At 37.5% G+C, this 26,736-nt stretch overlaps 1 protein-coding gene across 2 annotated transcripts in view; it reads left to right on the top strand.

The window, feature by feature from the left end:
- HDAC8 (histone deacetylase 8) overlaps nt 1-26,736 on the top strand; it is a 245,372-nt gene that overhangs the window by 89,627 nt on the left and 129,009 nt on the right. For both annotated transcript variants that reach the window (XM_068533040.1, XM_068533039.1), the window contains exons 8-9: nt 12,263-12,435; nt 14,931-15,025. In XM_068533040.1, the coding sequence (XP_068389141.1) occupies nt 12,263-12,435; nt 14,931-15,025 (268 nt within the window). The remainder of the gene's footprint in view (nt 1-12,262; nt 12,436-14,930; nt 15,026-26,736) is intronic.

Below are 26,736 nucleotides of genomic sequence, written 5' to 3'. Positions count from 1 at the left end.
TGCTAGGAGCATGCACCGATCAGAGGTCTGGCTATAGAGGGGCAAATTTGGGTTACCAAATCTATCACCAACATTGATTAAGGATAATTGTCACACCATCTCTCTGGCATTCCATTTCCCTGAGAGGAATCTTTTAGAACTTTATGTATTTAAAAACAAACAAACAAAACAAAACCAGGTTCCACCACTGGTATTAGAGGTAAAGTGGCACCAGTGAATGATCCCAAGGGTACACCATAGAAGCTGTGGTCTACCCTGATGGAATAAAAGAAAAGGGGATAATGCTACAGTTTGGTTCTTGGGCTTTTCCTTTTATCTAAAAGCATCATTAACGTCATCACCCCTGGCTTTTATCCACCTCCGGCACCAATCACCTTCCCCAAATCAATGCCTGTAGAAACAGCTGCCACAGCCTCTCGTCCTCATTTGCATAGCCTTGTCTGAAGAGCAGACTGCTCAATACTGAGGGATCCGGTTTCTCATCAAGAAAATTGCATTTCAAATGAATATCTTATGTGTTTATAGGGAAGTTACTAATGTAGTATAATGAGATGCCTGTCCTCCCCCTCCTTTCTGGGTAAGCGATTTTATACTTTCCCAAAACCTAAAATTAATGATTGCAGTGTAGCAGATAGTACTGTTACAGTGGTTAGGGAAGCTTTTCCAAAAGCAATCTGGAATGATATTTCATTCATTTATTCATTTAATAACTATTTATTGAATGCCTCCTATGTATAAAGTATTAAGTCTACCCTCAAGGAAGCTGGTGGAAATTTTTAAATTATAGATACACAGAGAGATATATATTCACATTCATACACAGTCTAATAAAATGAAACATGTAAAGTTATAAGAACCATAAGAGATAAAATGCAGTGGGCACTCAAAGGGAGAAGATACTTCAGAAAAGGGCTTAATTGAGGAGGTAACATTTGATCTGGCTTCTAAAGGGTAGCTAATTACTATATCTTTACAAAGTGTGTAAATGTGTATGTGTTTATGAAATCTGGGTGAAGTTTAAATGTATGAGATTGCAGGAGAAGATGCTCTATGCAGAGGGTACAGCAAGATCAAAGTCAGAAAAGGCTGAGCTCTGTACAGAGAATAGCAATGGTTTAGTTTGTCTGGACTGTGAAGTGCATGAGAAGAACAATTTGCAAAGAAGATTGGAAAAGTGGGTGGGAATCACCTCACGCAGGACCTGGAATTCTTGGCAATGAAAATTTGTACCATGTTCTGCAAGCATTTGGGGAACTGCCGAAGGTTTTAGAATGAGGGTATAGTATAATTAGAGCTAAAGTTAACACTCGAAAAATAATAATGCAGTGCCTGCTACTGCTGTTATACAAAATAATGTGTGAAGTGGCTGGAACAAGCACCTGATGCACGGTAAATCATGGAAGCAGGTATATTGTGGTGATTTAGAACATGGACTGGTGCCAAGAGGCCTGGGTTCAAAAGCCAACTTGCCACTTAATAGCTGTGTGATCTTGTACAGATTTCTTAACCTCTCTATGCTGCTGTTTCCCCATTATAGAATAGGATTAATAACACCTATTTTATAAATTGTTATGAGAGTCACATGAGCTAATACATATAAAGTGCATAGAACAGTGCTCAGTTTTTAATAAAGTACTCGATACGTTAGCTGATATTATTACTATCATTTTTTATTCATGAAGGAGATGGAATTTGAGTGAGCCTTTTAAAAATAGATATGATGTAGACATGTAAAAAGGTGACTTTCAGGCACAAGGAAGTGCATGACAAAAAGGAAGTGCAAGGTGAGTGGGGTGAACCATGGACCGTTCTGTTTGCCTCCAGAATAACGTAGGTTAAGGAGTTATTAGAAAATAAGATTCAAAAGGTAGGCTGGAATCATATCATGAAGGACTTTGAATCATAAGCTAAGAATTTTAAGCATCATCTAAAGACAATGGAGAGATATTGAACGTTTTTGAGTAAGGAAGTAACTTGATCAAAACCTTCCCTAAGGAAAATTAATCTGATGGTGGTGTGTGTGGGGGGGGTGTTGGATTAGAGAGGTAAGAGACTTGAGGCAGAGAAATTAATTAGGAAGCTATTGGTGTAATCCACAAGGAGGTCATAAGTGCTAGATTAGAGTACTGCCATGAGAGCATGAGAGCGGAAAGGACGGAATAGGAGAGGGATTGGGGCAAGTCTGGTAACTGAAGAGGAGCAGGGAAAGGGAGGAATCACAAAGAGCCTCAGAGTTTTGAACACAGATTACTGAAAGGATGGGGTATCGTTAACAGAGACAAAGAATAGAAGAAGAGGTAAGATGATAGGTTCAGCACTGTCAAAATGGAGCTGTAAATCACAGATGACTTTGTAGAAATTGACAAGCTGGTCCTAAAATTTATACAGAAGTTCAACCCGGAATAACCAAAAAAAAATCTTGAAAAGGAAGAACAAGGTTGGAGCACTTCCCAGCTTTAAAACTTACTACAGAGTTCCGGCAGAGAGCGCGGTGAGAAGCGGATCGCGGCCTTCTAGCCCGGGGCCCTCCAGGCCCTCCGGCCTCCGGTCGGCAGGTGAACTGGGGGGCCCCCGGGACAGGCTCAGGCTGTGTCTTGCCGAGCCCCAGAGCCCTCGCCGCAGCAGCCCACTGGCAGGGCCCGAGCCTGGAAGCAGCAACGAACTTCTCCCCCGCCCCCACCTCCGCGACCTAATGGCGGCGGCCCCTTGGAGCCCAGATCCCGCCCACCGCCGGGTCTCTTGACCCCACGCTGCAGGGGTTAGGCGAAGCCTCCGGCAGGCCACCGAGGACGTGGCGCCTTTGGGCGTCGGGCGTGGCAGGGCGAGAAGAATGGCGGCCACTGGAACGCCGCGGAGGGCCCTTAGAGTTTCGAGGGCCCGGGAAGGGGGGTCTGCGTGGACGCCAGCTCAGCCACCCTTAGGCCTTGGAGCCCGCGCGGATCCGGGACCTGAGGTGAACTCTCTGTCCCAGTTGGACGAGACCTCACCTCGTCCGGACAACTACGGACAAAGGCCTGAACGGGCCCGGAAGGTGAGCGGAGCCCCGGTCGACGACGGGTGGAACGTTCGCGGGTCATCGGGCGGTTGGTCGTCGTTCTACCAAGACTTCGATGTCGGAAGATAGAAATGGTAGAATAACGTACCACATGCGGCCAATAGGAAGTGCCCGCCACCCTTTGGGAAGATTTACTGGCCATTTATAGAAGGCCTGTGTATATAATATGAAAAAGCTGCTCTCAACTTTCCCCTCAACCTTTCGAAAGAAAACTTTTCGCTACATATAGGCCTTCTAGATGTGAAGAGGTTGCCGACGTATGATAGAGTTAAAGTCACATGTCTTGTAAATGCCCATTTGTTTCTTTAAAAAAACCGTAGAAAAGAAATGTCTTCTGGAAATGACTTTTCGAAATGGAGTTGTTTGACCACCTCTAGAGGCGACATCAGGAGCCACGGAGGTCCACGTTTGTCCAGTGGGTTGAGGACATGGAATGGCAGACGTTGAGGAGGAAGAAAAGAAGGTTCTATGCCAGACTGGTCACAGTTAGAAGACTTTTCCGTATTAGAACCATTGTTTTGTGTGTGCATTTTATTCCTTACTACTGTAATGTAGTTGACAATAAGTACTTTTTTGAAATATCTAGTCTTTCTAGATGTTCTGAAGTGCCTGATATATGTTCAAAGTAGAGGTAGTAAAAAGACATTTTGTAAATATCTTTTTGTTAAAATTCATATGAAATGTTTTGGGGGGGAGGGGTGGCCAAACCACCTTTTTGAACAGTACGCAGTATGCACTGTGTTTGTGCACTGGTTCAAGGTCGGGGAGAGGAGAAGGAAGTGCAAAGAGCTCTGTGCCAGTGTGTTTATAGTGAGGCAAGATTAACCATTGTCTTTTTTATGTTCCTGCATTTTGTTTCACTTTGCTGTGTATATAATGGACAAATGAGTCCTAATTTACAACACCTAGTCTTTCTAGATGTTAAAGAGGTTGCCAGTGTATGACAAAAATAGGGTTAGTAAATAATACATTTTGTACATTTTGTGTTAAAATTTCTAGGAAAGACTGTCTTCTGAAAATTTGAGCATTATAGCCCTCTGGGTTGGAGGCGGGGGAGAGAGAGAAGGGGGTTGGTCTTAGAATGGCTAGAATGCTGGTATTTTGAAGACACTTTCAGATTATAACTGTTACATGTGTGCAGTTCGTTCAATACTGCTCTGTATATAGTGGACAAATTAAGTCCTTATTTGAAACATTAGTCCATCTAGATGTTTAGAAGTGCCCAACGTATGTTAAATGTAGAGGTAGTAAAATATCACTTTGTAAATATCTTTTTGCTAAAATTCATAGGAAGTACTGTCTTTGGGAATGTTAAATGTTAAACCACCTCTCTGAACAGTATACTATTGTCTATACTTGTTCAGTGGTTTGGAGGAGGGAGGGAAAGAATTGCAAAAGGTAATATGCTAGTGTGTTCATACCTGGACGTTTTCATACAAAACCATTTTTTGTATGTTCATTTTGTTTTGCTGTGTATATAGTGTATATAATGGACAAATTGAGCCCTAATTTTGCAACATCTAGTCTCTAGATGTTAAAGGGCTTGCCAGTGTATGACAAAGTAGTTAGTAAAATTAGCACATTTTGTCCACTTTATTGAAATTCATAGGAAAGCTTGTCTTCTGTAAATGACTTTTGGATATGAATTTGTTCAACCATCTCTAAGCATTACACATGCATGTACTTGTCCACTGGATTGGCGGCGGAGAGAAGGAAGTGAGGGAGGAAATGGTTCAGGCCAAAATGGTCATATTTAGAAGATACCTCAGATTATAACCCTTGTTACATGTGTGCAATTTTATTTAACAGTGCTGTGTACATAGTGGACAAGTAAGTTCTTATATGAAATATCTATTCTTTCTAGATGTTTAGAAGTGCTTGATGTATTTAAAAGTAGTTTTAGTAGAATAATGCTTCTTGTAAATAGCTTTTAAAAACTGATGGGAAATACTGTCTTTGGAAATGGAATTGTTAAACCTCCTCTCTGAACAGTATACTCTGTGCTTGTTCATTGGGTTTAAGGAGGTGGGAGGGAAGATTGCAAAAGGTGTTTTGCTAGCAGTTACTAGAACATTGCAACTTACCCATTGCTCTATATGTGACATGCATTTTGTTTAACTTTACTGTATATATTTTGTATATACTGGACCAATGGGTCCCAATTTTATAATATCTAGTTTCTAGATATTAAAGAGGTTGCCAATGTATGACAAAAGTAGAGTTAGTAAACTAACACATTTTGTACAAAAAAAAAAAAAAAAACTTACTACAAAGCTATTGTAATCAAGACAGTGTGGTGCTGACAATGAGGCTAGACATATAGAGCAATGGAATAAAGTTCAGAGTCCAGAAATATGTACAGTCAATTCATTTTGCTCAAAGAGTGCCAAGACAATTCAATGGGGAAAGAATAGTCTTTTCAACAGATTGTTCTGGGACAACTGGATCTCATGCAAAAAAAAGTGGTTTTGGACACATACCTCACACCATATGCAAAAGTTAAGTCCAAATAGCATAAACGGTCTAAATGTAAGAGCTTAAACTATAAAACGCTTAAAAGAAAACATAGATGTAAATGTTCATGACCTTGAATTAGATATTGCTCTCTTAGACATGACACCAAAAGCACAAGCAACAGAATAAATATAGATAAATTGGATTGCATCAAAACTTAAAACTTTTGTGCTTCAAAAGACACTATCAAGAAAGTGAAAGACAACCCATAGAATGGGAGAAAATTTTTGCAAGTCATGTATCTGATAAGGGACTTGTATTTATAATATATCAACACTTACAGATCAATATTAAAAAGAAAATAGCCTCATTTTAAAAATGGACATAGACCTTGGCATAGACCTTGCTCTAAGGAAGATATACAAATGGCCAAAAAGCACATGAAAAGATACTCAACATCATTAGTCGTCAGTGAAATGCAAATCAAAACCACAATGAGATACCACTTTATACCCACTAGGATGGATATAATATTTTTTTTAAAAAAACAACAGAAAATAATAAGTGTTGGTGAAGATGTGGAAGAAGAATTGGAACCCTCATCTGTTACACATTGCTGGGGGAAATGTAAAATGGTGCAGCCCCTGTGGAAAACGGTCAGGCAGTTCCCTCAAAAGGTTAAACAGAGAGTTACCATATGACCCAGCAATTCTACTCCTAGGTATATTAGAAAAATGAAAACATGTCCACAGCAGCATTTCTCGTATTAGCCAAAAATTATAGAAATAACCCAAATGTCCATCAACAGATGAATGGAGAATAGATAAAGAAAATGTGGTATATACAAACAATGGAGTATTATTTGGCCATAAAAAGGAATGAGGTACTAATACATGGATGAACCTTGAAAACATTATGCTAAATGAAATGAAAGAAGCCAGTCACAAAAGACCACATATTATATAATTCCATTTATATGAAAGGTCAAAATTAGACAAATCCATAGAGACAGAAAGTAGGTTAGTGGTTGCCAGGGGCTGGAGGTTGAAGAGTGGTGGGAATAGGTAGTAACTGCTATTGGGTACAGTGTTTCTTTGGGGGATGATGAAAATGTTCTAGGGAATTCCCTGGTCGTCCAGTGGTTAGGACTCCGTGCTCTCACTGCCGAGGGCCCAGGTTCAATCCCTGGTTGGGGAACTAAGATCCCACAAACCACGCGATGCAGTCAAAAAAAATGTTCTAAAATTCATTGTGGTGATGGTTGCACAACTCTGTGTGTATACTAAAAGCTGTTGAACTGTACACTTTAAATGGAGGAATTGTATGGTATGTGAATATTGATAAAGTTGTTTTTTAAAAAAATATTTTTTAAAAAGATTTTTTAATGGAGCCGTAGCCATTGATGATGACCAGCTGCAGATTTTTTAGTAGTATCCACTGTCAATTGCCTCTGAGAAGTTGATAAAGATAACAGAGAAAAGGCTTTTGGATATCATGACACAGAGGTCTCTCTCCCTTCAAGAAAGCAGTTTCAGGAGAGCAGTGAGATCAAAAACTGGATTGCAAGAAGTATGTAGAGGTGGCCAATAAGTAGACAAATTTGGCAGTGTTGAAAAGGGGACGAAGAGATGGACAACTTGTAACCTAAAGGGACTAAATCAGTAGGAAGACAGAGACTAAAGATGTAAGAAAGAGCTCATTGGTGTTACATGACCCATAGAGCAACAGGAAAGAGAATCTAGTGCCCAGCTGGTGAAATTAGCCTCAAGGAAGAGAAGGAATATGAGGGAAGACATTTTCAGGTAAAGAAAAGAGGTAAAAGAAGGCATTTATTAGACATAGCTTCAACCAGCTCACTCAAGCATGAGGCAGAAAAAGTTTGATCTTGAAAGATACACCTCAAACTGTTTCTCATCGTTGACTGAGCTGATTGAAACTATGTGTAATGAATCAGGAGTTACCTCTGGAGAGGGAGTAGAGACGGAGAAAAGGAGATTTTTTTCCCTTTTATTTGATAGACTATTATGTTTGATTTTTTAGCATGAAGAATGTACTCATTATATTTGTATTTTTAAAAAATCAGACTAGATGCTGCAAGAAATGTAGTTGTTTACCAATTGGAGGTGAAGCAAAGGAACTGCCAAATTACACTGTGTACAAAATACCCTACCTTTTTCAAAGCTTCTAATTACCCTTTTCTCTACCCATCTGAAGCCCTCTTCATCAGAACTCCCTGAGGACTCATTTTCCCTTCCTGGTTATCATTAAAACAACTCTCCCAGAAACACCTGCCTTCCTTTATCCTTTCCTCCCTCCCAGTACCAAATATTCATGACTGTCATATGTATATGCTTTTCTTGTGTGTCAGTGTGTATTGCCCTATCAATTCTACAATAGGAGTATCTCCCAAATCCATCTCTTCCTCCCGACCCTTGCTGCCACTGGCCTGGATGGTTGCAAAAAACCTCTTGATAACCTTCACTGTATCCTACGCTCTGTAATCAGAGGATCTTTTCAAAATGTAAATTTAATCATGCCTTGTGCATGCGGTGCACGCGCACATGCACACACACACGTTTGAGACATTTCATACCCTTTAATGAATTCTTTTCTATTGAAGTATAGTTGATTTACAATGTTGTGTTAGTTTCTGATGTACAGCAAAGTGATTCATATATTCATATATTCTTTTTCATATTCTTTTCCATTATGGTTTATTATAGGATATTGGATATAGTTCCCTGTGCTATACAGTAGGACCTTGCTGTTTATCTGTTTTATATATAGTAGTTTGTATCTGCTAATCCCAACTCCTAATTTATCCTTCCCCAACTCCCTTTCCCTTTTGGTAACTGTAAGTTTGTTTTCTATGTCTGTGAGTCTATTACTGTTTTGTAAACAAATTCATTTGTGTCATATTTTAGATTCCACATATAACTGATATTATATGGTATTTGCCTTTCTCTGTCTGACTTACTTCACTTAGTATGATAATCTCTAGGTCCATCCATGTTGCTGCAAATGACATGATTTCATTCTTTCTTATGGCTGAGTAGTATTCCAGTTATATATATATATATATATATATATATATATATATATATATATATATATATATATATATATACATATATATATATATATATACATGTATATATATATATATATACATACACACACACACACACACACACACACACATACATACCATGTCTTCTTTACCATTCATCTGTCAATAGACATTTAGGTTGTTTCCGTGTCTTGGCTGTGAACATTGGGAATGCATGTATCTTTTCGAATTAGAGTTTTCTCTGTATATATGCCCAGGAGTGGGATTGCTAGGTCGTATGGTAGCTCTATTTTTAGTTTTTTAAGGAACGTCCATAGTGTTCTCCACAGTGGCTGCACCAGTTTACATTCCCACCAACAGTGTAGGAGGGTTCCCTTTCCTCCATGCCCTCTCCAGCATTTGTTATTTGTAGACTTTTTAATGATGGCTATTCTGACCAGTGTGAGACAGTTTTGATATGCATTTCTCTAGTAATTAGTGATGTTGAGCATCTTTTCATGTGCCTCTTGGCCATCTGTATGTCTTATTTGGAGAAATGTCTATTTAGGTCTTCTGCCCATTTTTTGATTGAGTTGTTTGGTTTTTTTGATATTAAACTATATGAGCTGTTTGTATATTTTGGAAATTAAGCCCTTGTCAGTCCATCATTTGCAAATATTTTCTCCCATTCTGTAGGTTGTATTTTCGTTTTGCTTATGGTTTCCTTTGCTGTGTAAAAGCTTATTAAGTTTGGTTCAGTCCCATTTGTTTATTTTTGCTTTTATTTCTATTGACTTGGGAGACTGACCTAAGGAAAACATTGGTATGATTTAGAGACATTTCATAGCCTTTAAGTAAAAGTCCAAACTGCCTGGCCTATCTGGCCCTTTGTGCTCTAACCCACGTTTACTTCACCAGCCTCACTCCCACCACTCCCTGCTCCAAGCCTTCATGCTCTGGTGTGTGCAGTTCCTTCTGTAAACCTAGTCACTTACCCATAACCCCCACAACCCTCCCTGCTTCCAGTTCCCATACCTTCACCCCCATGTGCCTGTAAACTTATCCTAATCTTTTTTTTTTTTTACTTTTTATTTCAAGATAATCATACATTCACAGGAAGTTGTAATGAAATGTACGGGGAAGTCTCTTCTTCCTACAGCCTCCTCCAATGTTGCTATCTTGTACAATTATAGTATAACATCAAAATCAAGAAGTTGACATTGGTACAATCTATAGAGCTTATTCAGTCTTCACCAGTTATACATGCACTCGTGTGTGTATGTGTGTGTGTGTGTGTGTGTGTGTGTGCGAGCGCATAGCTTTGCATAACCACAACCACCAGCACAGTCAAGGTACAGAACTGTACCATCACCACAAGGCTCTCTCATGCTACCCTTTTACAGCCACACTCATCCCTAACCCCTGGCAACTACTATTCTCTTCTCCATCTCTCTAATTGTTTCACCAATGGTATATAAGTGGAATCATGCAGTACAGATTTTGAGATTGGCCTTATTCACCCAGCATCATTCTCTTGAGATCCATCCAAGTTTTTTGCATGTATCAAGAGTTTATTTCTTTTTATTGATTAGCAGTATTCCAATGGTATAGGTGTACTGCAATTTGTTTAACCATTCACTTGTTGAAGTACATCTGAGTTGTTTCCAGTTTGGGTTGTTAAAAATAAAGCTGCTATGAACATTCATGTACAAGTTCCCATATGAAAATAAGTCTTAACTTCTCTGGAATAAATGCCCAAGAGTGCAATTTTTAGATTGTATGGCAAGTCCATTTTTAGTTTTGACAGGAACCGCCGAATTATTTTCCAGAGTGGCTATACCATTCTACATTCCCACCCAAAAGGTCTGTGTGATCTAGTTTCTCCACATCCTCACCAGCAATTGATATTTTCACTGTTTTTCATTTTAGCCACTTTGATAGGTGGCTCATTGTACTTCTCATCTTTTAAAACCTGACAAGAGTTACTCTACTTTCTCCTCTGTGCCATCACTGATATTTCATTTATCATTGTGTTTTAATTATTTATCGATATAGTCCAAGTCTTCCCCTCTGTTCTGAGCTATGTGAAGATAAGAGCTGTGCCATATTCGTCATTTTTTTTTCCTGCAGCATCTGATACAGTTACATACTGGACACACGGAGGGCACTCAGTAAATGTGTGCAAAGTGAGGGAAAGAATGAAAATGAAAAATACGTTAGTCTTGCTTGCCTCCCCCTCCTCCCCGTTAAGCTGTAAACCTTTTTAAAACAGAAATCACACCTTCCTCTGTGTCTCCCAGCAGCAACTAATAGGGTGCTCTGTACGTGTAGCTGCTCAATAAATGTTGGCTAACTATTCAGGTGGCTTATCTTCCCTCTGCACCCAGGAGATAAGCACATGAAAGAGAGAATAGGCCCGAGTATTCCTGTATTAAAGATCATATGTCATAAGTTTTATAATATTCTTATAATCTCCACAATCACTGAATATTTGTCTGTGTAGATGAGAAATCAAAACAAAACGGTCTTTTGAGTCAAAGAATGCCTCTGCAACTGAGCACTTTTCAATAGTTTCAATACCGTGGTTACATATGAATTTTGGAGGACAGCATTTCATATCCCTGCATTCTTTTTGCAGTTTCAGAAAGATCTGGAATTTTTCTATTTTTGCTGAACTGGTATAATTTGACATGTTGATTATGAAGGGGTCATTAACCCCAAACATTTTTTATCACTTTTTGACTCTGCATTTTCTCAACTCTGAAGTATGTTAATTTGCACTTGTTTATATGTCTCTGTAAGAGTTACTCAAGCCCTCGAGGACTGGTATATGTTTTGTCTGGGAGCTAGATTGTAAGCCCCTTGAGAGCAGGGACCTTATAACTCCTAGGAATGCATCCTGGACATTGTCAACATTCAATTAATGATAATACTAGAAGCCTGCCTAAGGTCATCTGTCACAATAACAACTTCCTTTTCATCTCTAAGGCTTCTAACCGTCAGGAAAAGCTCTTAGGTTGGTTTGATAACATTGAATGATTCTACCCAAAATTATGCTCATTATTACCCACTACAATTTGTTCTTTAGAGTGCTTTCAGATTTATAATTTTGGATCAGTTATTATGGTTCCCTTCCCTATAATACCCTGGTTACATACAAGTTTGGGAGGGCTGCATTTCATAACCCAGAAGTCTTTTAGCCTAATACAAAGTAAGCTGATAACATCTATGCTTTCAAAGCCTTTAATTCTCTTCACCAACCCTCATTGATAACTAGGTGGTAAACTCCAAGTATATTGACAATCTTAGCTTATCAGAAATAATCCTTAATTCAGTGTATTGTCCTATTTTCACAGATTGTAAAATGGAGTAAATATGTACTAAACCAGTCCTATGGCTGTTGAAGTTAAATTGATATGAATATTTAAAGGAAGTCTGAGTTCTAAAACAGAAAAACAAATTTGGTCCTTGGTGAGGATGGAGGTAGGGGGAAATTTTTTTGTAAGTCAGGATTTTTGAGCTGCAATTTACATGCAGTCTGATTTACCCCTTTTTAGATAGAAAGTTTGATGAGTCTGACAAGTTGGATTTTTTTCCCTTCACTATTTGCTGATTCAACTATACCCCCCACTACCCTCCACAACCACCCTTAGACCAAACCGCCCTATCTTTTTCTGACATTTTGTCTCCTTTTTCTTTTCCAGTGTACTAAAGGAGGTGTACATAGCCTTTAATCCCAAAGCAGTGGTCTTACAGCTGGGAGCTGATACAATAGCTGGGGATCCCATGTGCTCCTTTAACATGACTCCAGTGGGAATTGGCAAGTGTCTTAAGTACATCCTTCAGTGGCAATTGGCAACGCTCATTTTGGGAGGAGGTGAGTACCAAGGAAGGTCACCAGGAGAATTTGTTGACCTTCCCCCATGTTTTGTCCATTGACACTGAGGAAAACTTGGCTTTCTTAGATTGGATAATACCAACCTGCCCATGGTCCAGAAGCCTGAGTCAATGAACTCTGCCACCTTCACAGTTCAGCATAAGGAAGTACTCTGACACACTTCTCCTCCTCAGTCTGGCATGTGCATTGACTCCTTGGCACTCTGAAGTCTAAGTTTCCATTCCTGAAGCAAAGGTGCTTTGGTTAAAGGTGACATCAGATCTTATTAAGAATAGAGAATGTTAACCCCAGTGGACTTTGATCCATCTTCTCTCAGTATAGCCTTTGAGTCCCAGTTCTAATCATTATCTTTTGGAAACATACCACTAAAATTTTAACCCTACTCACATATAAGTAGTAAACACATGAATTAATTGAATATCTAAGCTGAATTCAAGAACAACTTCTCCCCCACTAAAAAAGCATGGATTTGTTACAATAAAGCAAAATTGAGAGATCTAAAGTGTCTCTTGGGCATTTTTGCCTTCAGTGTGTACTGATGTTTTGTATTACTTAACCAACAGAAAGCTGGGTCTATTCAATAGAAGCATTTACACATTTGTGAAAGGAACCTTTCACAAACCTCAACTACCTTTGAAGGTGCCTTGCTTAGAATCTTCTGTCTATCTGGCACAATCTTTATTACATTAGATAAGTGGACTGGTGTGTTAAAATAACATGGTCAAGCAGATTGAGCTTAAAATGTATGTATTATGGAAGCGCTAATAGTTTGTTTTTTGTCAAACTGTTGTAAAAACCAAATTGGAGGCGATTGTGGGAAGGCCTTATGAAAATGAGTGAGCATTCAACACAAATACACAAGCCTGGCCCTTGGGCAGCCTCAAACCCTAGAGGGATCGAAATTAAAGGTGCTTACAAGAGACAACCTCTTATGAAAAGCTGGCGAGAAATGTATTAACTTCAACTCAAGGAAAAGATAAAATTGATAGGTGCTGCGGACATATTACTTTCCTTAACGGCACTAAAGACAGTGATTATGACACAGGTAGGGCCAGGGGGAAGAAAAAAAGCCCTTTCCTCAATATACATCTGTGTGAATCCGACTTTTGTTTGAGGCTACAGCCTTTACTTAGCACTTTCAAAGCCTCTTTGCTTTCTCAGCCCCAAGTCTTGGCTTTTGAATATATAACTCTTCTTATTCAATATGTGTATTCCTGAAAATACCTCTGCATAAATGGAATTTTTGCAAATCAAATCATACTGTATGTATGCCAGAGAGAGCTTGCTGCTTAAAACCTGTGGGGACTCTTTTTGAAATCAAATAATGATACCCAATAATTTGATCTGATAAATTCAGATTTTCCATGTCAGGAGTGTTTAAAGTAATACCTGTACTATTTCACTTCAATTCTCAACCCCCAGGAACACACAGACAATTGGCAGAGATGGCCACGTGCCCAAACTTCAGTGGACCCCATTGAGGCCAAAAAGACACATTGCAGAAGCCCCAGCATCCCTGACCTTTCAAGGAATAGAAAGGCTTAAGAAAAGGGCGCCATATGTCTCAATCTATACATGTTATTCCAGTGTAATTATTAATAGTGTCCCTTTTTTACTCTTAAAAGTGTACCATTGTAGATGATAAATGATATGGTCACCCTACCTAAAATAGACCAGATTCTATTTCCCTCAGGCTGCACTGAGGTTAGGAAATCTTTCCATTTTATCCTTACACTCTTGGAATTTAGTTAAAGGCCAAATGTTCTAGTGCTTGCATGGCAGAACACATCTATTCAGCACAAAAATATGCTGATTATTAGCCAGTATAATATGGCTGCTGGGTGACTGTGACAGGACCTGACGAGGTGAGTCAGAGCGTCAATCAGCAGTCCCTTTCTCATCTCATTCTCTTTGATCTCTGCCACTAGGCCTGTATTTTGCGGAGAAAAGGAATGCTGAAATGAAAAGAAAGAAGTCTGTTTCTGTCAGCATTTTCCTTTTCTCTTTCCTGGAGGTTTCCAGGGCTATATCTTCCAATAGCTTTAATATACAAGTCACATCCAGCAGTCATTTTATAGAATTGTTACAAAATTCATCACAGAAACCTTCACTTTGAGTAGGTCACCTCAAAAGATCTGGGTTCCAAGGATCTCAATCTTACCAATGACTCTTGGTGGAATTGAGGACCTTGGAATCCTTGGGTGCATATTTGTTCAGAGATGAGGGCCTTTTTAATCTTTGTAGGCCTTGGACTTCCCAATTCCACATTGTGCATGGTCTGACTGGTTCACTAAAGACTGCCTACTAAGTGGTTCAGAAATATCATAAAGGGATGTTTAGGTGAAATTCTGCACGTTAGAATTATCTTTCTAGCCCTTTTGTTAAAACATTTTTCTCTCCTTCCTTACCCCCCTTCCCTCTCCTGCTGTTCTGTGACTATTCTTTCCTAACTTCACAATTCTTGATGGAGACAGGAGGCTATAACCTTGCCAACACGGCTCGATGCTGGACATACTTGACCGGGGTCATCCTAGGGAAAACACTATCCTCTGAGATCCCAGATCATGAGGTAAGTAAGGCTCTGACAAGTCCTCTCTTCTTTAAGGGGAAGAGCTGAGTCATTCCACCTAATCAAAATCACATCCTCACCACTCAATACCGTTTTGTTGAGAGACACTCCAATAACAATAACACACTGTCTTGGCAGAATAGTGGACTCTTGTTCCAAAATATCCAAGACCTTCTGCCTTTTTTACAAGAGATCTCAAAGGCCAACCAACTTTAATTTCTCAATTAATTACAGAGACTGTGGGAAGGGGTCACCTGTTCACACAAAGAACTCTTTGGAATATGTGCATATTTTCATCCCCTAGACTCAAAAAAGAAGGGGCAATTTTTTTTAAATGTAGAAGCTGGGTTCTCCTCTAACTTTAAAAAGTCCTATTGGTGGTATGTCAAACCTCTGTTCTTTGGTGGTAGTCCTGGTCTCTCAATTTTCTTTGGCTGATGTAAAATTTAAAAAACACACAATCACCACCAAGACAGGTCTGGTATTTTTCCAGCGATTAGTGGCGCACAAAAGTTGGGGCAGGACCATCCAAAATGTGAAACATGTCATTTGAACCTTTGCCATTTTCTTTAGTCATATGAGATGGGCTTTATGTTTTCCAAGGCATAGATGTCTGTTCTAGTTTTCTCAGAACAGGTGTAATAGAAAGCTCTCTGAGAGCTGTGAGTGTGCTGATGATCCCTTTATCTGAAGGTGTACCCCTTCTCTTCCCACCCACCCTGACACCTGGCGGGAAGCATGTTATCACAGATCAGGATGTGTAGCTGCAGGCTTTAGACTGTGACTTATAATAATGAATCAGTGGCTGCAGCCCCACCTTCTCAAGCCATCTCCCAAGGAGTCGAGATGGTACTTGGGTTATAACATTTTGATTCCTGCTCGATGCAGAAGCTGTACAGTTGGGAGCTTTATGCTTTTTCAAGTTACTATTATTTTTTAAAAACTAGAAACAACTTAAACTAATCTCCTTCCAATTTTCTTCTAACCACAGATGAGGTATAATATTTATCTCAGAAAAACCACTCAATGTGTCTAGAATACAAATAGAAGGCGCTCTGTAATTTGAGACAATTTGCTGGTGTCAGGGTTAATAGAAGTCTCTTTTCTTGACTTGACTTACCTTTATTCAGTATTTGGAAGCTGTATGAAATATAAAGGTAAGAGAACAAATTACATTTGTGAACAAATTTAATCGCTGTTATTGCCATGGGAATATCTCAGATTGCATTGTAATTTAAAGCGCTGAGACTTTAAAAACTGATCAAGTTATGTCAAAAAGTAGTTTTAAGAGGTAGAAGCCTGAATTGAGAATGAGTGTTCTGTTCCTAGGAAACAATGCAAATCTGTAGATTCATCTATCTTAAAAGGTTGATAAAATTTTAATAAAGGTGAATACTGCCTCTGGTACCTGGAGATGCCTGGCTGGTTGTGGACTTGGCCTTCTAGATAGACATGCCCTGTCTTTATACTGATATAGCCTGCCGGATTAAATGAGATATAATGTATGTCAGGTGCCTAACATACAGTTCTTGGCACACAACAGGCATTTTTGAAATGCAAGTTTTCTCCTTCCCCTTTGTATGCACCTAACAACTTCTTATACCCAGACATTTATGACTTCGTCATTCATAAATTTGTCCAAACCCTTTCGAATCCCTTCTGTCATATCCTTCTGGTATAAGAGATGTGAGTCATCCAAGAGGGAACAAAGAAGAAAATTGAAATGACAGTCTTCCAGGTACAGTAAGATAACATTTTAATGAAAATTGCCAAAAATAGCCCACACAGTGTAAAGGCATATATAAGTTTTGTGCCACAATACACAGTTGCACACAAATATCCTTGCAGTCCTCTGTAATCAGATCAACAAATGGTCACTCAAAAAATATTTACTGAGCACCCGTTGTGTGCCAGGCACTATGCTAGGTGTCTTGGAAGATACAAAGACACTAAGACCTCATCCCCTACCTCAAACAGCCTGGGATAAAGGGAGGTATGAGTGCTGGGGAGATATGTAGATACACAAATAAATATATTACACAGCAGAATAAGAACCACAAGACTATAGGAACAATGGCTATGGAGATGTGCCTCTAATATAAAGGGGATACAAAGGAGTGCACAAAATACCCTGCCCTCCATGAGCTGAAAATGTAATTGAGAAATCTAATTGGTGAAAAGGTCAGGACAGTGCAGCAGGCAGCCACAGTCTGCTGGCTAACCCCCTCACTGTCTTCCCTCTCAGTCTCGGCTTTTGTTCTTCTGTCTCCTAGGATAATAATCCTCCTCCTCCAGATGCCCTTTTCCCACCTCTCTATGATCTTCCTCAGTCCAGCGTAAAGCCCTATGCCTTTAAAAATCCCTTACCTAAATATACCAAGGCCCTTTGAGCTCTTCCTTCACGTTCATTTGTTCTTTTCATTCCTTTACCAAATATTCATTGGGCCCATACTACTTGCCAGGCCCTATTCAGACCCGATACAGGGATACAAGGACTAACAAGATAAACCCAGTGCCCTAAAAAATCTCATCATCTAATAATAGAGGGGACAGAACAATGTGCTCAACCCAGGACAGATGAGGAGCGTAGAGGAAATGTTTCACCAAGACTTTAAATTGAATTTTGGAGGTTGATTGGGAGTTTGCCAGGTGAAGAAGATGGAAAGGCATTCTGGGCAGAAGGAATAGAAATTGGAAAGGACCTGGTGCCTCGTGGGACCAGGGAGAAGTTTGATATAGTGGAACACAGGGTTTATGAGAGAGAGAGAAGGATTAAGGCTTGAATGGAAATTGCAGCCAGATTATGAAGAGCCTTGAATGATGCACTAAAGAGCTTACACTTTCTTCTGTGAAAACAGATGAGCTTTGGTCTTTAGAAAGCTCACTTGATAGCAAGTGTATGTTACTAATGTAAAACAGTCTTGCATTGCAGTCTATAGGTTGCAGTGAATTCATAGATCGATTTGGGGCAAAATAATATCTTAATATTTACTCTTTCAGTACATGAATTTGCTATCTCTTTCCATTTACTTAAGTCTTTAATTTCAAATTTTAGTTTATACTTTTCAGTGAACAGGTCTTACACAAATTTTGTTAAATTTATCCCTAAGTATTTCATGACTTTGATGTTGTTATAAATGGTATTTTAAATTTCAATTTCTAATTGTTTGTTGCTAGAATATAGAAATACAAGTACAATTGATTTTTTTATATTTATCTTGAATAATGTAACATTGCTAAACATTAGCCCTAGTAACTTTTTTGTAGATTCTTTAGCATGTTCCATGTATACCAACATGTCATCTGTGAATAAAGAGACTTTTACTTATTCCTTTACAATCTTCATGCCTTTTATTTCTTTTTCTTGCTTTATTACACTGGTTGGGACCTCCAATGCAATGTTGAATAGAAGTGGTGAGAATGAACATCTTTGTCTTGTTCCCGATCAGTGGGGGAAAGCACTTGATCTTTCACTATGAAGTGTGAAGTTAGTGGTAGAGATTTTTTTTTAATATCCTTTATTAGGTTGAGGAAGTTCCTTTCTATTCCTAATTTACTGAGAATTTTCCTCACAAATGAGTGTTGAATTTTGTCAAATGCTTTTTCTTCATCTACTGAAATGGTCATATGGTGTCCTCTTATTCTGTTAATACAGTAAATTGCATTAACTGTTGCTTTTTTTATGTTAAACTAACCTAGCATTCCTGAGATAAACCCTACTTTGTCATGGTATATTACCCTTTTTATATATTGCTGGATTCAGTTTGTTGAAATTTTGTCAAGGATTTTTGTGTCTATGTTGATGAGGGACATTGACCTGGTTTTTTTTTTTTTTTCTTTTCTTGTAATGTCTTTGTCTGGTTTTGATATCAGGGCTATGCTGATCTTATAAAATGACTTGGGCAGTATCCCCAAGTCCGCTGTTTTCTGAAAGAGTTTATGTAAAATTGATACTGTGTCTTACTTAAATGTTTGATAGAATTTGTTAGTGAAAATATTTAAGCCTGGAGTTTTGTTTGTGGGAAGGTTTTAATTATGAATTCTATTTCTTTAATAGTTACATGGCAAGTCAGATTTTCTATTTCTTCTTGCTTCCATGTTGATAATTTGTCTTCAAGGAATTTGCTTATTCACTCATAATTTTCCCTTATTATTCTTTTAAAGTCTATAGGTCTATAGGAGCTATAGTGATGTCCCCTCTTTAATTCCTAGTATTGCTAATTTCTTCCCTTTTTTCTTGATCATTTTAGCTTATGGTTTAACAGATTTAGTGAACTGTATTTTTTTCAGAGAACCAGCTTTTAGTTTCATTGACTTTATTTTTCTCTTTTCTATTTCATTATTTCTGCTCATATCTTTGTTGTCCTTCATTCTACTTATTTTGCATTGATTTTTAGTTCTTTTTCTAGTTTCTTATGGTAGAAACTTAGTTCATTGATTTCAAGCCTTTCTTCTTTTCTAATATAAGTATTTTATGTGCAAATTTGCATCTAAACACTGCTTTAGCTGCATCCCACAAATTCTGATATTCTCTTCATTTCCATTTGGTTCAAAATAGTTTCTAATTTTCTTCTTTGACTGATGGGTTATTTATAAGTGTGGGTTTTTAAAAATTTATTTCCAAATATTTGAGGACTTTCCAGATATTTTTCTATTTATATTAACTTTAATTTTGTTGTGCTCAGAGAACATACTTTGCATGACTTCAGTCCTTTTATATTTATTGCAATTTGTTTTATGGTCCAGCATATGATCTATCTTGGTGAATGTGTCATGCAATTTGTAAAGAATGTGTATTTTGCTGTTGCTGGATAGCATTTTCTATCATTATCAATTAGGTCAGTTTGGTTGAGAGTGTTATGTCATCTATATCCCTACTGATATTTTGTCTGCTTGTTCTGTCAGTTACTGAGAGAGTTGAAATCTCAACCATGATTTTGGATTTGGCTATTTTTCCTTTTAGTTGTGTCTGTTTTGGCTTTATGTATTTTTGAAGCTTTGTTATTAGATGTATACACACTTAGGGTTGTTATATCTTCTTGATGAATTGACCCCTTTATTATTAAGAAATATCCATCTTTATTTCTGGTAATAGTCCTTGTTCTAAAGTCTACATTGTCTGATTTTAATATTGTTGTACATGCTTCATTATGATTATTATTTGTATGATATATCTTTTTCTGTCCTTTTACTTTTAAGCTATTTATGTCTTCATATTTACAATGGATTTTTTGTAGACAGCATATAGTTGGGTCATGATTTTCTTGTCCAGCCTGACAATCTCTGACTTTTAGTTGGCATGCCCAGACCACTTATCTTTAAATTAATTATTTATACCTTCAGGTTTAAGTCCATCTTCCTATTTGTTTTCTACTTGTCCCCTCTGTTGTTTATTTCTTACTTTCTATTTTCCTGCCTTCTTTTGAATTAAATGAATTTTTTAAGGATTCCATTTATTTTCTGTATTTGCTTATTAGCTATAACTCTGTTTTAATTTTTTGTGGTTGCTCTGGGGTTTACAATATGCATTTTCAACTTATCATAGTCTACCTTCAAATAGTATTACACTACTTCATGTGTAATATAGCACACTTGTGACAGTATTCTTCCATTTTTCCCTTTTACTTCCATGTGCTATTGTAGTCATATATTTTACTTTTGCATATGTTATAAACCCCATGATACATTGTTATTATCTTTTAAACTGTCAATTATATATTTTAAATTTTTTAAATATTTATTAATTCATTTAAAATAAGACTAATATTGCCTGTGCATGTTAGCACAAATAACATGTTGTGATTTTTTTTAAAAACTGTATTTTCCAAGAAAAAAAGAAATTTCATGAGAAGAATGGTAATGCTATACGTTTTTGCACATCTCTATAACATCTGGCTTAATAGATGACAGCTGAGTTCTCATACCTGCTTCTACATTCAATGTGTTTTGATATTATTTTTGTTAATGTATATGGAGAAAATCCAACTTCACATAGATCTGTAGATGGAAAAGGGAAGTGTATTTTAATAACCTTTACAGGTCATTATGGATATTCTTCTTTGATACTACACAAAAACTCTACAAATGTTAGTTTCTTAAAGGTTAATGCTGTGTGGAATCTGAAAACGTATCAGTGAACTTTGTATGTACTGTTACATTAAAATTCATTGATCATCTTGTACTCTGAAGGGATATTTGACCCATCTTATTCATATTGATTATTTGGAAAATATCAGTTCACTAAGTTATACAAATATTACAAATGTTGAAACACTTTATGCAGTATCAGAAATCACACTAAACTGATGTGAATGCTGATTTCATTGGAACAAAGCTTAAGTTTTGGGAAACTGTCAAGCTTATAGTGGCAGAGTGAAGTTTTTCAAAATTCTGATTTTCATTCAAAAACGTGTGAGGGACTTCCCTGGCAGTCCAGTGGTTAAGACTCCACACTTCACTGCAGGGGGCACAGGTTCGATCCCTGGTCAGGGAACTAAGATCCCACATGCTGTGTGGTGTGGCCAAAAAAAACAAAGTGTATATTATCATTGGCAACAAATAGTGTCAGTTATTGATATTTAACCTAAATTGGTAGGCTCACTTCATTTTTAAGAACATATCTACCAAACATCTGAGTATTTAATCATGGTTTCTCCATTAGTTATTCTTCCTCACAAAAATGGTATTCCATGAAAAGTAGCTGTTTAGGTCACAACTTAATCACAGATATGCTTTTCCTCAAGACAACTTCCTATTTTGTCACACAGAATATTAAATCCAGGATCAAGATTTGATAATTTTTAGTGCTTCGCCAAAGCCATTCTTAAGTGAAATGGGATTTTTTCTTTTTACTGTCTGTACACGGCAACAAAGAATACAATAAATGCTGGTATACTTTGGTACTACTGCCTTAATTTATATACCATGGTTCCAGCAGTTTTACCCACCATTGCTTTTGCACATTCATACGAATATAGTTGCTCTGGCATAAACCATATTTTATATTCATATATATATATATATATATATATATCATATGTACCATAACCAAAAATATATACCATAAACATATATATACATAAATATATAATATAAGTTGCTCCAGGATAAACGATGAGATAGAAACAAGTTATTCAGCACTTTCAATAGTTTAGTACCACTTGTGATTGTTGCTAACCGTTCACATAAAAAAGGTCTTCTTCAAAGATTATTGCTGATACCATATGACTACAAGCAGAACAGTAAGTCTAGCCACATTTATAGACTTGTCTGTTTTTAAGGTGAAAGTACAGTTCCACAAATTAGATAATAATTAAGTCTTTCCCTGAAAACTAATGAAAGAAATCATAGAAGATCTAAATAAATTGAGAGATACTATATAAATGGAGTGGAGATTCAATATTGTAAACATGTCACCTATGGGGGAAAATGTCATATAAGAAGAAAACCCAAAGAAGAAAACACTAAATCAAAAAATGGATTTAGCACAGTTGAAGGATATAAGATCAATACATAAAAATCAACTATATTTCTATATACTAGCAATGAACAAACAGAGATGGAAATTAATGTTAAGAGAATGAAAGGACAGGCCACAGACTGGGGTAAAATACTTACAAATAATAATCCAATAAAAAGGAAATATATCCAGAATACATAAATAACTCTCAAATGCAATATTAAGAAAATAAGCAACACAATAAAAAGTAAAAGAAAAAATAACTAAATCTCCATGTTTAGAGCTAAATGTTTAAATAAATAAGTTACTGTGCCATTGAAAACAGGCAGTGCTATGAGTTATTTTACTAACTTTTCATCCAGTGGGCATTGAGCAATGTCAACTGTCTAAGGCTTCACTGGTCTCTAAGCTATTATGTGCATTTCTCCAGCCCATGCAGTGCAATAACTTATGCATAAGATGCTTCAGTGGCTTTTTCATTTCTAGTTTGAAAAGCTCTAACAAACAATTTTTGGTTTTTAATAAGCTCATCATGTCTACACTTAAAATATTCAATTTCTTTCCCTTTCTCTATGAATGAATGGTCTGAAAATGATGCCACAACTTAAATAATGAATTATTTTGAAACTATATGAAAGTGTTCTGTGGCTAAGACACTGCAAGGTAAATTAATGACATATATAAAGATAATTGTAATCATGTTTTCGTTCATTACTTACAATTTCACCCCATGTTTATGAAGTAAATGTCTTCCTTCCATGAGTCAGAGCCCTCACCAATACTGCAGTTTCATCTTTTTCAGCATCTTCAAACATAGATATTACAGCTTGGGTTTGAGAAAGGAAGTCTTCTAATCTCCTTTATTAAGCCAACAATCTATATTCTTGTTGTGTTCTATCTAGGTGGAAGTAAAATTCTGGGATTTCAAAATAATGGTTTACTAAATAAAAATAGTTACAAAGATTATAGCAGGTATGACTAAGGGTACATTTTCCATGTCCTTCTTGTGGTTAGGGAGTCCAGGTACTGGTCATGGTGCCAGTACTTCAGAGGGGAGAACTGAGAAGCTTAAATGAAGGGATGGAAGAAAAGACCCAGAGCCCAATGAGGCAAGCGATCTCATAGTAGGGGCACCTGCTGTATGGACCCCCGCAGGAGATGCAGGGAGACTGGATAACTACTCATACCAGCCAAGGGGTGCAATGCTTAGGCTAGAATGAACCTATTAGCAGCTCTGGACCACACCTCCTATATCCGCAGCTAGGCTGTGCAAACTTTTGGCTGGATTGTGTTGCTCCACTTACTCTGCCACCAGGCTGACAGCCTTCCTCACTGCTCCATGGTCTTCAGTGACACTCCTTTGCAGTCAGCACATATACAGCCACCACTGGACCTGCCTCTCTCAACACTGCCCTAAATTATCACTTAAAGAAATTTAAAGATGAGTAAAAAAAGATCTTTTATATTTACACTTTCCAGCATTTTTCAATCCTTTGTGTAGGTCCAGGTTTCCATCTGGTAAAAGTTACATTCTTTTAAAGAACTTAAGAACTTAACTAAAACAACTTAAGTTTTCTCATGGTATAGGTCTGCGAGCAACAATATCTCTTGGCTTTTGTTTGAAAAGTCTTTACTTTGTCTTAATTTTTGAAGGATATTTTCACTAGATATAGAGTTCTAAGTTGATAATTTTTTTCCTTCAGAACTTTGAAGATATCACTCCGTTGTCTTCTTGCTTGCACATCTCCTCATGAGAAGTCTGCAATCATTCTTAGCTTTATTCCTTTGTATAATATATGCCTTTTTTCCCCCCTCTGGCTGCTTTTAACTTTTCTCTTTGTGACTAGTTTTCAGCAGCTTGATTAGTTTGTCCTGGTGTGGTTTTCTTTGTGTTTATCCTGTTTTGGTATTCATTGAGCTTCTAGGATCTGAGGGTTTATAGTTTTCATCAAATTTAGAAGTATTTCAGCCATTATTTATTTTCTGTCCTTTCTTTTTCTCTTCTACTTCTGGGACTCCAATTAAACCTGTTAGATCAGTTCTATTGTCCCATAGGTCACTGCAACCCCCTTCTTAAAAAATTTTTATTTTTTAAATTTTTAAATTTTTATTTATTTATTTATTTTTGGCTGTGTTGGGTCTTCATTGCTGTGCGCGGGCTTTCTCTAGTTGTGGCGAGCAGAGGCTACTCTTCGTTGCAGTGCGCAGGCTTCTCATTGTGGTGGCTTCTCTTCTTGCAGAGCACAGGCTCTAAGCACACGGGCTTCAGTAGTTGTGGCACATGGGCTCAGTAGTTGTGGCTTGTGGGCTCTAGAGCGCAGACTCAGTAGTTGTGGCACATGGGCTTAGTTGCTCCATGGCATGTGGGATCTTCCCAGACCAGGGATCGAACCTGTGTCCCCTGCATTGGCAGGCAGATTCCCAACCACTGCACCACCAGGGAAGTCTGTGCAACCCCTTTTTTTTCAGTCTTTTTTTCTCTCATTTTGGAGAGTTTCTATTGCTTTGCCTTCAAGTTTATTGATTTTTTGTTCTGCAGTATGTAACTGCTGTTAATCCCATCCAGTGAAATTTTCCTTTCAAATATTTGACTTTTCATCTCTATAATTTCTATTTTTAAAAATACTTTCCAAAGAAATTAAATCTTTTTAAAACACTAACCAAGAAAAACATCTTTCCATTTCTCTTATTGTGTTCCTATTTTCTTTACATCCTTGAACATATGGAGCATATTTATAATAGCTGTTTTAAGGTGCTTGTCTAGAATTCCATTATCTCTGTCATTCCTGAGTCTGTTTCTGTTGACTGATTTTCTCTGGGTTGTAGATCACATTTTCCTGCTTCCTGGTATGTTTAGTAATGTTTTAATTTGATATCCAACATCATGAATTTTGCATTGTTGAGTGCTGGATTTTTTTGTATTGATTTAGAGAGGATTGTACTTTTTTCTGATATTGTGGATATCAGATAAGTGGATAAGTTATTGTGGATCCATTTGATCCTTTCAAGGTTTATTTTTAAGCATATTTAGAGTAAATCTTGAGTAGCCTTTACTCTAGGGCTAATTTAGCCCATTTCAAAGGCACTGCTCTGACGTTTCTACTTATGCCCCATGTATTCAGTGAGGTCTCTCCACTTTGGTCCTGTGTGAACTCTAGGAAGTGTTCATCTTACAACTTCTCAGTAATTGTTTCCCTGGAAGTTTTTCGAGACTGTCCTTGTGAAGTTTTACTCTGTACATGTTCAGATTGGTATTCATCAAGAGACTCAAGGGGACCTCTATGCATACTTCTATTACTCTTTTTTTGGCTTAGCTCCATTCTCACAATTTCTAATTGCCCTGGCCTTTCAGAACGCCAGTTTCTGTCTTCTCTACTTGGAGATTGCTAAGATCACAGTCCTGTTCTACAGTCCAGGGATTACCTCCAGGCAGAAAGCTGGGGTGATGGTAGGGCTCACTTCATTTGTATCCCTTTTCTCTCAGATCACTGTCTTGTGTTGCCTCTTGTCCAGTGTCTGAAAATAAATGTTTCATATATTTTGTCAATTTTCCAGTTGTTTCCGAAGAGAAAATAATTCCACATCTTCTTTCCCCTCACAGCCAGAAGTGGAAGCCCTTTAATTATCTGCTCTTAATTTTTTTTTTCTGCCTTCATTTTTGAAGAATATTTTTGCTGGATATAAAATTCTACATTGACAGTGTTTATTTTCTTCTGGCCTCCATTGTTTCTGATGGAAGGTCAGTCTTATCATTGTTTCCCTGTGTATAATATGTCTTATTTCTTTGGCTGCCTTTATAAATTTATCTTTGGTTTTCAGAACTTTGACCATGTGCCTTAGTGTACTTTTGTTTGTATTTACCCTGTTTGGGATTCCCTGAGTTCCTGGATCTGTGGGTTGCAGTTTTGGATATAATTTGGAAAATTATCAGCTGGTACTTCACTTTTTTCCCCCTGTTCTCTTTCTTCTGTCTTTCTGGGACACCAGTTACACATGTGTTGGATTGATTGATAGTGTCCTACAAGTCACTGAAACTCTCATTTTTCTTCAATATTTTTTCTCTATGCTTCAGTTTGCTTGATTTCCATTGATCTATCTTCAGGTTACTAATTCTTTCTTCTTTAGTATTCAATCTGCTATTAATCCCATCCAATAAATTTTTTATCCCATCTCACCCAATGATTTTTTTAAACTTCTTCACTTTGAAATGTTTTAGATCCAGAGACAGTTGCAAAAATAGTACAGCGAGGTC

Source organism: Eschrichtius robustus, chromosome X (genome assembly GCF_028021215.1).
Source record: "Eschrichtius robustus isolate mEscRob2 chromosome X, mEscRob2.pri, whole genome shotgun sequence".
Lineage (NCBI taxonomy): Eukaryota > Metazoa > Chordata > Mammalia > Artiodactyla > Eschrichtiidae > Eschrichtius > Eschrichtius robustus.
The sequence above is the reverse complement of the archived record's forward strand: the minus strand, read 5'-3'. Positions and strand labels throughout refer to the sequence as shown.